This window comes from Oryctolagus cuniculus, chromosome 9, assembly GCF_051225735.1.
Source record: "Oryctolagus cuniculus isolate XC-2025 breed Fujian yellow rabbit chromosome 9, ASM5122573v1, whole genome shotgun sequence".
NCBI lineage: Eukaryota > Metazoa > Chordata > Mammalia > Lagomorpha > Leporidae > Oryctolagus > Oryctolagus cuniculus.
This window is the reverse complement of record NC_142875.1, coordinates 18399614-18412565: the sequence shown is the minus strand read 5'-3', so window position 1 is coordinate 18412565 and position 12952 is coordinate 18399614. Positions and strand designations below refer to the sequence as shown.

General features: G+C 37.6%; 1 protein-coding gene across 4 annotated transcripts in view; it reads left to right on the top strand.

Annotated features, from left to right (window-relative positions):
- The window catches only part of GPC6 (glypican 6), a 1205004-nt gene that overhangs the window by 803553 nt on the left and 388499 nt on the right, over positions 1-12952 (top strand). For all 4 annotated transcript variants that reach the window (XM_089303510.1, XM_089303511.1, XM_051850542.3 and 1 more), the window contains one exon: positions 5264-5429. In XM_089303510.1, coding sequence (XP_089159636.1) covers positions 5264-5429 — 166 coding nt within the window. The remainder of the gene's footprint in view (positions 1-5263; positions 5430-12952) is intronic.

Below are 12952 nucleotides of genomic sequence, written 5' to 3'. Positions count from 1 at the left end.
TGGGTCATCTTCTACTGCTTTCCTAGGCCACAGCAGAGAGCTGGATTGGAAGTGGAGCAGCCAGAACTAGAACCCGCACCCATAAGGGATGCCAGCACTTCAAGCCAGGGCGTTAACCTGCTGTGCCACAGTGCCAGCCTCTGAATTTCCTATTTTTAAAAATTCTTGCCCAAGTCCTTTGACCATTTCTTAACTGGATTGTTTGTTTTGTTGTTGTTGAGTTTATTGAGCTTTTTGTAGATTCTGCATATTTATCCTTTATCAGTTGTGTAATTTGGAAATGTTTTCTCCCATTTTGTTGGTTGCCTCTTCACTTTGTTGAGTGTTTCTTTCTCAGTGTAGAAGCTTCTCAGCTTGAAGTAATGCCATTTGTCAATTTTGGCTTTGATTGTGCATCTGGACCCTTTGCCAAGTAATCTTTGCCTATGCCAGTTTCTTGCAGAGTATCCAGTTGTATAAGCTCAAAAATGTGATTTTTTTTTTTGACAGGCAGAGTGGACAGTGAGAGAGAGAGAGAGACAGAGAGAAAGCTCTTCCTTTGCCGTTGGTTCATGCTCCAATGGCTGCAACAGCCGGCGCACTGCGGCCAGCGTACCGCGCCGATCTGAAGGCAGGAGCCAGGTGCTTATCCTGGTCTCCCATGGGGTGCAGGGCCCAAGCACATGTGCCATACTCCACTGCACTCCTGGGCCACAGCAGAGAGCTGGCCTGGAAGAGGGGCAACCAGGACAGAATCTGGCGCCCCGACTGGGACTAGAACCCTGTGTGCTGGCGCCGCAAGGCGGAGGATTAGCCTATTGAGCTGCAGCGCTGGCCAAAAATGTGATAAGCTTGAATTCTGATCCCCAGTACTTCATTTTCTTCTTCAAATGCCCCATATGTGACCAAGAAGGATGTCATTTCCAAAAGTATTCAGAGACCACATTTAACTTGAACAACATTGTTCAAGTTGATTAGTAAGGTTGTCCAGTTTTCTCTGCTGATTAATAGCCTAAATTGGGGCCTCTTCTGAAATGTCAGACTTAGAGAATTGTACTGATTTCAACACATTATAAAAATGGGAAAGCTTTGGAACTAATGTGATCAATAGCCTTTGACAGCAAAGTTACAAAGCAACACTTGACTACTAAGATGTATAAAACCATGTTGTTCTTATTTTCTTTGAATACCATCATGGCCAAAAATTGGTAATAACAGTAAATTTTATTTCAAAAATCATTGAACTATTTCCTAAGTCATAGTCATATTCCTGTGTACAGTGTGCATGTGGTGTAAAATTGTGAACAAGATGGTCCATGTTGTCTGATCTCAAATTTACATCCCCATATTGACAGTTCCTCCAGAGTTTATAATGGGATGCTGAGGGAAAAGAGGTAAAACATCATATACTACCAATGCTTAAAAAATCCAACAGAATCTAAAGAAGAAATAGCTCAGTCAGCTCAAGTGAAAATAGAGTGAGTCCCTGGAGAGAAGCATCAGAGTCAAGAGGGAAAGTTGCAAGGCTGTGGGAAATAAAGTCCTGTGGCTAAACCTTGTAAGGAAATGTAAGGAAAATGTTTCAGAAAGTTTAAGAAAAATTTGGGTTATATTTTTGTACATTTTTATTTATTTTTCCATTTTTATTTGAAAGGCAGAGATTTACGGAGACAGACACAGAGAGATCTTCCATTTACTGGTTCACCCCCTAAATGCCCACAACAGCCAGGGCTGGGCCAGGCCAAAGCCAGGAGGAGCTAGAACATAATCCTGGTCTCTTACAATGAGTTACAGGGACCCAAGTATTTGAGCTATCACCTGCTGCCTCCCAAGAGTACACATTAACAAGAAGCTGGATCAGAACCCGAGTAGCCAGTACTCCAGCCAGGCAGTCTTTTATGGGATGCAGATCCCCCAGTTAACAACTGCTGTGCCAAACACCCACCTGTGCATTATCCTTTAATTTTATTTTCAGTGAACCCTTTAAAGCACCTTCCTATGAGAATTTGAAATTCTGTATTAATATCTTAATTCAGGATATACAGTTATTTCTGAGTTATGTGAATGGTTTGAGATATGTGTTGATCAAATTTTTAGATAATGGTGTATAAAATGTAGCATTGTTAATGAAACATCTTGTCTTCAGAAGATGACATGATGGCAGATGTTAGTGAACATATTAAAGCTTATTAATCCTTAAAACAAAATTCACCAGATTCCTTGACTCCCATTCATTTTTTTTAAGCCCACTGGATCATTTTAATTAGTGAAATGTTAAAATATGAGCAGCAACTGAAGATTCAGTAGTAAGCCAACTTTGCTAACGTGGTCCTTAAGCTCAAGAACAATGGTTATTTCTTTGATCTTTATGAGCATAACCTATCTGATATTATACTTCTTTTTTTTAACTTTTATTTAATGAATATAAATTTCCAAAGTACAGCTTATGGATTACAATGGCTTCCCCCCTATAACGTCCCTCCCACCCGCAACCCTCCCCTTTCCCATTCCCTCTCCCCTTCCATTCACATGAGGATTCATTTTCGATTCTCTTTATATACAGAAGATCAGTTTAGCATACATTAAGTAAAGATTTCAACAGTTTGCTCCCACACAGAAACATAAAGTGAAAAAAAATAGATGATTTTTTAAATGATGATGAAATCAGATCAGACCTATTGTCATGTTTAATCCCAGTGAGAGTCAAGTTGGGAATTGCTAATTTCTTCTTCTTTTTTTTTTTTTTTTAACAGAAGATCAGTTTGGTATACATTAAGTAAAGATTTCAACAGTTTGCACCCCCATAGAAACACAAAGTGAAATATACTGTTTGAGTACTTGTTATAGCATTAAGCCTCAACGTACAGCACATTAAGGACAGAGATCCTACATGAGGAGTAAGTGCACAGTGACTCCTGTTGTTGACTTTACAAATTGACACTCCTGTTTATGGCATCAGTAATCTCCCTATGCACCAGTCATGAGTTTCCAAGGCTTTGGAAGCCCCTTGAGTTCTCCGACTCTTATCTTGTTTAGACAAGGTCATAGTCAAAGTGGAGGTTCTCTCCTCCCTTCAGAGAAAGGTACCTCCTTCTTTGAAGACCTGTTCTTTCCACTGGGATCTCACAGAGATCTTTCATTTAGGGTTTTTTTTGTTTTGTTTTGTTTTGTTTTTTGCCAGAGTGTCTTGGCTTTCCATATACCAAAACTTATGGGACGCAGCAAAAGCAGTGTTAAGAGGAAAGTTTATATCAATAGGTGCCTACATCAAGAAATTGGAAAGGCACCAAATAGATGAGCTTTCAATTTACCTCAAGGATCTAGAAAACCTACAGCAAACCAGACCCAAATCTAGTAGGAGAAGAGAAATAATTAAAATCAGAGAAGAAATCAACAGGATTGAATCCAAAAAAACATTACAAAAAATCAGCCAAACAAGGAGCTGGTTTTTTTTGAAAAAATAAACAAAATTGACACGCCATTGACCCAACTAACTAAAAAAAGAAGAGAAGAGACCCAAATCAATAAAATCAGAGATGAAAAAGGAAAGTAACAACAGACACCACAGAAATAAAAAGAATCATCAGAAATTACTGCAAGGACTTGTATGCCATTCATATTTTATGGTAAAAAATAAGTTTCAAGTCTAATAGATACTAAGCCATTCTCTCAATAACCAAAGAAGAAAGGCCAATTATCCTTTACTGCACTTAGTTGGTGCAGAGTACACAATGCACTAACATTCTACAGTTACCATGGTGGTTCAGTTAGCTTCACCCTGACATTAAATTACCAGGAAAAGTGAAATCAAAAGGATATTATATAGGAAAAAATTAAAAGTGTATTACTTTGGTATTAAAGATAAGGTAGATTAGTGAATGGAGAGAAGGATGACTGAATTGTGAAAAAGAAAATGTAAATCCTATGATCTAAAAATGGTGATATGGATGTTTGAGATTTTTCAACTTTTCTGTGTGTTTGAAAACTTTTATGAAATTGTGAAGATAAAATGAATACTCAAAGAGAATTATAAATCTCACTTCCCAAATCAATAAGCAACTCCATTTTCTGAAATATTCTTTAAAATTAGGAAAATGTTACAGAAACCAAAGCTTTGCATTAAATATCTCAAGTTTGTTTTCTAAGTAAAAGATAAAATGACAGAGATAAGCCACAGTACTTGGAAAAGCCTATTTATACAGGAATACTTCTTTTTGTCTCAGCATTACATGGGTGTGATGCTGTCAGTACTAGAGTGTTCTCAGAACACTGGTGTCACCTGTGGACCCAGGTCTATCTGATGAGACCACAACTCCCAGAGATTTCCAGAGGACCTGCCTAGATTTTTTTTCTTAGATCTACAACACAAGTTCAGCACCATGCATTTACTTGACTAAGATATCAAAATTATATAAAACCAACCAAATAAATGTTACAATCACTTTCACATCTAATCATGAAAAAGAGTTTTCTGTATGTTTTTCTATTATTGGTCCACAGTTTTAAATATTCTTTCCTCTTAAAGTCAGATGAGCATTTTCGGTGAGTCTGGAAAAGTCCTTCTTGGCATAGAACTGATGAGTTTAGGAGCACTGCTTTTCCCATCCATGGTAAATTTCATTTCATTGTCAGTTGAGTCGTCGCTCCTCTGAATTACTGGGAGGAATCGACTCACATTCAATACGGGGTCCATTTACCCTGAGTTTTCCATAACCACAAAGCTGCCGATGCCCGGTGCCTTGGCTGCTCCTTTACATCTGAGCAGGCCTGGATCTCAGAAATCCCAGACAGGTTGATACTGATCTTTTAAAAAATGTTATGAACAAAGGAAATATATCTGCCAACTTCCTTTACAAACAGGGCTAAATAACCAGTTGGAAACTTTTCTGAAGGTGTCACATTAAACTTTAATAATACCTGCATTTTTATGGAGCTTTTAACTTTGCAAATTGCTTTCCCATGCATTATCTCATGTTCTATTTCAATGAAACCTTGTCTAGGTTTTAGACCTGAATTACAATGACATGGATATCATAATGTTGATATGGACTCTTCCAAAAATTATTATGACCATTCTGAGCAGAAGTATTGAGCAGGAATCTACTGGCTTCAAGAGCAAAGATTAAAAAGGGTTAACATTTTAATAATCCCTTTAGTTATCTGCTCTATAGCTTGAGATTTATAGAGCTTTCACCACTCTCTTTTAAGGAGAAAGTGATTTCTGTTTTTCTCCCATTCATTCTTCTAATTTCTGATTCGCTTTCTCATTTCAAAAAATCCACAGGTGAGCCCTACCCCTGGGTGCATCCGCGCCCTCATGAAGATGCTGTATTGCCCCTACTGCCGAGGCCTGCCTTCCGTGAGACCCTGCAACAACTACTGTCTCAACGTCATGAAGGGCTGCTTGGCCAACCAGGCTGATCTCGACACAGAGTGGAACCTGTTTATAGGTAAGAGGCATTGAAACAGCTTCGAGGACCAAGGTGTGAGAACAGCACGTGGTCACCATACTTGCTGGGTAGGTTGGAAGTGCTGATGACTTGTAGAGTCTAAGAGGATTGAAAAACAGTTCTCAGCCAATGCTAAAGGTTATTTTATATTTTCCTTCACTTTTATGCTGAAAAATAAGATTTGCATAAGGAAAAATTCTGTTAAAGATCCTAGAAGCCGGCTGCTCTCTGGTACAGATAAAAATAATCTTGTTGCATTCTAGTGAGTTCCTGTAAAGAAAAAGAGAAGTGAGGTAAGAATACTGTTAAAAAATTGTGTTATCGTCTCCTTTTTATTTGCATTACTTCAACGTGGGCATAGCTATGAGTAAACAGCTCCTTCTTTCAGCTTCTGGAACGAAAATAACTCAATATTTTAGCTAAAGCATGCAAAATTCTGCTTCACTCTGCTGCAAGAAGGCATCAAGCACACAGGTGGGAAACAGCCTTCCAGTCTTTAGAAGGCAGGAGGAATGGAGCAGGGAGGGGGCAGGGAAAGGACTATGAAGCACAACTCTGTCCTTGGATTGCAGGAAGCGTCCAGGGGGTTGTGCTGCCCAATGGTATTTCCCAAATAGCTACCCAAGGATAAAAGGACAGATTTTATAGGCAAGCTTCTTCCAGAAAATGCATAGGCCTTGAAAGAGTAAATGTGTTTTCTCCCCCCTCTGTCAAATGGCCTTCAAATAAAAGTACTTTCAATTGCATTTACTGCAATTACAGAGTGACAGGCAGAGAGGCGAAAATAGCAGTGACATTCACTGGCCTCAGAGGGCCTACATCATTTATGCAAACCTCCCAACCAGAGTGCATGAAGCAAGTCTTTTGACATTAAGATCTGGGCAGGATAGGCAAAAGATCCAAGATGTGTTAAAATTCAGAGAGACCGTAACTCACCATGAAAAGAAGTGCTTACATTACAGGCACTAAGTTTTGCCAATAAAACCCTGGCTAGCTGGTTATTTTCCTTATGAAAGCTGAAGAAAACAGGTTTTGGGGTTAAAAAAAAAGATTTTAGAGTGGGCAAGATTCAAATGAAATTCATCTGACAAAATCTCTGGTAATTTCAGAAAGAATAAATTGAAATACAATTCTTTCTCTTAAGGAAGGGCAAAGTATGTTTGTAAGATCTTAGGATGCTTTATTTGAAAATAAGGTGTTTGAAAATTTTAATCATTAAAGGTATACTTCTAACTCCAAATAACATCATGCTTTGGTAAGATATTTGTTCTTTGCTAAGACTTCAGAGGGAGGAATGAATAATAAACTTCTTCTATAAGATTTAGATTGATTTTGATACAGATAAGGTACCCTAAAAATTCTAGCAAAAATGTTCTCTAGTCAGTGACTTGTAGCATATTTTAATATTTTTAAATTAGCTTAAACCTGATAGGATTGCATAGATTCACAGCCATATAGATCACTCCTATGTTTAGGTTGAAATTGCTCTAATTCCTTAGCACAGTTGAAAGTGTCATTAGGCAGCCTATAACTTATTGATAAAAGTGGGCATTTGGATTTTGTTACTTAAATCAGGACGTGATTAAGAATGGGAATATAAGCTTTTTAATTTGTACATGCAACAGTGACCTCATACTGGCTTTTTTTTTTTTTTTTTTTTGCCTCAGTTTTCATTGTGTGCTAACATAAAACAAAGTCTTATACTTGTAATCAGTTGATTTTCTAAGATGCTAATTTGATGTGAAACTGAATGTCTGGAAAATCATTTGATCTAAAAACTAAAATGTAACCCCAGCTTATGTTGGATGAAATTTAATGAAAAGCAAACTGATGGTTAGTCCTACATGGATGTTTCTCTTGTCTTTTCTTTCCCTATCTCATTTTTATTAGTTGGAGAAGTCTACAGGAAAACTGCTTTCTGTTTTCTGTCTCTAGTTTGGGTATGGCATTGAGAAGTGACCACCAACATACACTTCTGGAGCAAAAATATGTTCTTGCTGACACTTGCTTGGGTGTGAAGTGTTAGTTCACAAGTGTATTACATGAATTAGTCAAATCTGCCAACTCCATTTTCCACACAGGCATATCCAAGATGATAGCATTATAGTGCTCATGAATGTAGCCAGAAAGATCAATGAGCAAATCGGTCATCCAACCAAAATTATATATAATAGCCCTCTCTTTGGTAGCACCTGCAGCCCATCACTCCCGGGCTCCTGGCATCTCTTGATCAAACCCTTTATTTCTGTTGCTGTCAATTGCATTTGCCATTCTTGCCTACTATATTGCTACTACATTAATTTCCCAGTTTAGACATTTTATGGATTTCTTTTTTTAATTATCATGCACTCATCTAAAATGTTAACAGCAGTATGCAGTCAACCATAAATAAAAGCAAGAATCAAATTGGTGGCACATTCTCATGATCTTTACAATGGCATGAATTTATTGAAAGTGATTAAAAGCTATTTAGAATTCTGCTGGTGCCTGGATCCTGTCAAAAGAAAGCCCATTCACTTAGAAAGAGGAATGTTTTAAGTGTTCAAATAAAAACCTCAGTGGTATTCCCTCCGCTTCTGAAGTTCTTTAGTTTTTTCCTTCTTCTTCCTTTCAATTTTTCGATAAAAATCAGGAGTGGAGTGGAGTCAGGGTACATTTGCATTGTCCTTCCTTCCTCAAGGAAGTTCAACTCTGTGTCGGGCTCAGCGGCAGTACTCCAAAAATTATTGTCAAGTAATGGGTGCAGGAAAAATTAAGAACTCCACTTTGACGTAAAAAAAAAAAGTTGTTTTTTTTTTTTCTTGAAGTTACTGACAACATTAAAGAAGATGCCACCAGTCCATTTTTAAGATTTTAAAAAGCTTCCTTCCATCACTGGCAGAGCCTTTGCCTACTTTCTAGTAGCATGGGAAATCCCCAGTAGAGAGCACAGCCCGGTTTCCACCTGATATTCTGAAATAAATGGGTGTACTTCCCAGGCCCCTGAGCAAGGCAGAATGAGAAGGAGACCCAGAGCGATTTCTAACATGTACTCGCTCTTAGAAAATATAAGGTAAGAGACAAACCGAATCTGAGGCATTAAGTCTGTGCTTAGGCACTTATCCCAAATGCTGCTATATAGTCACACAAAACTTATTCCACCCTTGCTTCTGAGTGTTGCCTACATGTAAAATGGTTTTCTTGAAAAAGGTTTGTGTTAAGTTAAAATTTCCTAGGGGGAAACAGTTTGTGGGCAGAACTCATTTCAGTAATATCCTGAAGTTATTTGGAGATTTTGGCATGGATAGCACCATGCCAAGATAAGAACTGTTCCCTTAACAAGAGGCTATGTTGCAAATTACACCTGGGTTGTGAACAGAAAAGTCAAGGCTGAACTTCCATGGGTATAGCTCTCGTAAATCTTGCATCTACAGTGCAACTGAAGATGTGTGGGTCCGACATCTGGTGCCTTCTAAGATTTTGTAGACTTTGAGAACGAGAGGGACATTTTACAAAAGAGGTTGCTGGTATGGAAAGGCTTGGTAAAACAGGCAAAGGCAGGAGTTCTGTTACATTCTATACTATTTTTTATCCTGAAAATATTATGGGATCCTTCTTATAGCAAATATAAAAATGAGACCTTAAGACATTTCTTTTGTCCCAATTATACAGCCTAACTTTTTAAGCTATCCCAGTTTGTAAAACCCTAATTGAGTATATTGAGTAAACTAGACACACACATTTTTTGCCTTTAGGCAATTTAATGCACTTAAATTAATTATAACAAATTCTAATAAAGCACAAGGGTGATAGAAGCACAGGATACTAAGTGTCTACTCAGCAGGGGGACTTCACCCAGTGTAAGTAAGTAGGGAAGCCCTTCCTTTGCAAGTATACAATAAAACAGAAAATAAAATGGTGCTGAATTATTGTCAACTATATTTGATGTTGCATAGCACCAACATATCTGTTACACTATCACTCTCAGATATTTCCAAGTCTCCATGATAATTTCAATAGGTCTAAAATGATCTGTCAGTGGTTCTTAATTATCTTTGTTTTTTCCTATGTTGAAGTCTCACCAGCATTGACACTGATTTCAACTGCTAAGATTTGGAGAATTTGTGTCATTTTTTAATCCAAAAAAGGTTGACTTATCTAAGGAATAGATGCCCTGCAATGTGGGGGAAAAGCCAGAAGAGAGACTTGTATTTTTGTTTTAGACTTTGGGCACTCACAGACCAAACTAGTAGTATCACACTTTCTAAGCTTTCTTTTTGCTTTCAAACCAACCAATGATTAAGTCTCAAGACAGCTTAAAGACAGAAAACTGGCATGAGAGTATCAAACAGGAAAGCAAGGTGAGCACTGTTTCTCTGCCAGGTCAAGACACCCTGCAGCGGGCACTATTCACCCTTCATTTCTTGACATGTTTGCTGAGTGTCTGGGGATGGACCTTGCATTGGTTTAAGCAGGGGGATAAAGCAAAGAACTTATGAGATCCCTTCCTTCTGAGAACATTATTCAGTGTAAGCTCCTGGAATGAAATCTATGGAAACAAATAGGCAGAGAAATAAAAGGGAACACAGCAAGAAGTTACTCTTATTTTTTTTGTAAGTGTACTCCTTTAATGGAAGTATGACTAATTCAGTAATTTAAAAATCACATATCCCTGTTGTTAATGGATTCTATGAGTGCAGGGATGGCAGAAACAAATCAGATAATGAGCCTGGTTCTTTCACTGTGACAGCTGCTATCAAGTTGTAAATTAGAGGCAGCCAAAAGGAAGCTGTGTTAGGTCAGTCAAATGACTAGTGTCATGTAATAAATGGCTACTTTGGTGCACAAATGTCTTCTTTAGAGCCTGTAAGAGTTGTTTATCCTCAACGCAATTCGTGTATTCACAACTTTGTGTTTGGGAGAAAATACTGCTAGATGAACCTTATTTGAAATCAGAAAATAAACATTTGTTTCTAGCAAATAAACGTAGGTTTCCTTTTATGAAATATGCAGGACTGGGTGCATTTCAGAAGGATATAAAATAAACACAAGTGACTATTTCAAACATTTGTACAAGACACTACCCTTTTGAAGACTTTCTTAAACACAAAATTCTGTGATATAAATCTAATAAGAAATTTTTAGTTACAAAGAATTCCATAGTAACTATGATATGACTCATGCTGATGTACCCTGAAATACCATGTCGTAGAAACCTCTAGACTCTAAACATAGAAAATTATTTCCTTTAGACCAAATAAAAAGAAAAACTTAAGAATTGTACATAGCAGCAAGTTTTCAAGGTTTTTTCATCTATGCTTTATGTGATACAAGATCCTGTTCAGCCCAAAAACACAACCTTTTAAATGGAGAAACAACAGCCAAATCATTTATTTTAAAATCTGCCCTCACTGTTAGCTAAACAATGTGCTTTGGCCCTTGTGCATTCCAAAAAGCACTAAGAACAAATTTTTAGAGAAAACAAAAATCCTGCTTTCTAACTCCTTCCTTTCATAGACATTGATTCAATATTTCTCACTTCTTGTGGGAATTTTCCTATATAGGGTTCTCTTGTTAATACTGTCAGAATGCATAAACAATACTAACTACTTACTGGGGGAAAAAGACAGAAAACAGTTGACTGGGACCAAGCAGTTTTCGCAGGTTGCATTTGTTATCAATTACCTGTTTCAAAAGTGGTTTACATCAGAACTCCGCATACATGATAACATGTTCATGTGGTGCAATGGGGTTAATGCCTTAATGGTGGCATCATGCATGGGACCCTTCAGCAAATATAGAGGCAGGCATTTCTTAACCTCCAAACACTCCCTAGTGCTGGTCTTGAAGCACCAATGGAAGGGAGAAGCAGGACTACAATTTCTATACTGAATCAAGCAATTTTCCCATGGATCAAAAGCAGGCAACCTACATGAATCCCAAAATTGCCTGATGTAAAATAGTCAAGAGGCCTTTCTAGGAGGAACGTATATAGTCCTTTGCCACTCAATCCCACCTCTTACTCATCCATCTATTCCTAATTCCTACATACTCAACATCTAAAAAACTTACTACTGTAATAATTGCATTTTGTCTTTGCTGATTATTATTTTCTATGTTTTATCAAGATCTCCAATTTTTTTGAGAACTGATAAGGGAAGAATTTAGTTTACTGAAAGCAGAAAATATAAAAAAATTTTCAAGTTGTCTATATAATTCCTTCTGTATATGGAATTTGTCATTTAGATTTTAATGTATACTCTAATTTCCTCATTTTCCATAGATACATGGTTAATTTAGTAATTATATTGGACGATTCTTGTTTTTAGTAATTGGCATCCAATTTAATAATATGTGGTTTTCATTGCCATGTTCTCAATTTCAAGCTATAACATAGGAGGTTATAACATAATCTTTTGGCATGGCAAGAAAATATATTTGATGATTAGAATAGAATTAAACAGATTCCAAAAGGCCCAAAAATCCAAGAAAAAAATCAAGCTCTATAAAAATTAGCCCAATGATATTCTTGACAATACCAATTTCAAGAAATAAGAGGAACAGGTGATAAAAATAAACTGTTTTGTAGAAACTAGAAAATAAGAAATATAAATAGAGCTAAGTAAGAGGAGTGTTAAAGAAAATATTGAACAAATAGCCATTCACAAATAGCAAATTTATAACAAGTGCATAGCCATTATAACAAACATTTCCATCGGATGGTAACTGCTTTAAGAGAAGCAAGATGGGGGTGGGAGATGATTGCCTCCTGAGGCATTTAGAACACTCTACAAGTACTGATTAGAATCTATACTGAAAATTCCTATATAAACCCAATAATAAATCCTTGTGAAATGCTAGTATCTTAATTATAGTAATATTAAATGATGGCATTTGGACTTCTTCCCCACACAATAACATTAATATACATATATTTTTCCAATTGCTGTTTAAAAACTCCTTTAATACATGATTATCTCAATAGAGCTGATGATCTTGTCTTTCTGTTTGAGTCATTTTTGAAACGAGTTCTCATTTTCCTCAGGCTTATTTCCTTAGCAGTTATGAAAGAGACTTTTTTCAAATATTGTTCTCATCATCTCATTGTGTTTGTGGCTTGTTTATTATGAACAATACCCCAAGGAAGCAGGTATGAAACCAGGTTGGAAGAAATGCCCCCTTGTGAATTATTTTTTTTTTTTTGACAGGCAGAGTGGACAGTGAGAGAGAGAGAGAGACAAAGAGAAAGGTCTTCCTTTTGCCATTGGTTTACCCTCCAATGGCCGCCGCGGCCAGCGTGCTGTAGCCAGCACACTACGCTGATCCGATGGCAGGAGCCAGGTACTTATCCTGGTCTCCCATGGGGTCCAGGGCCCAAGTACTTGGGCCATCCTCCACTGCACTCCCTGGCCACAGCAGAGAGCTGGCCTGGAAGAGGGGCAACTGGGACAGAATCCAGCGCCCCGACCGGGACTAGAACCCGGTGTGCCGGCACCGCAAGGCGGAGGATTAGCCTAGTGAGCCGCGGCGCCGGACGTGAATTA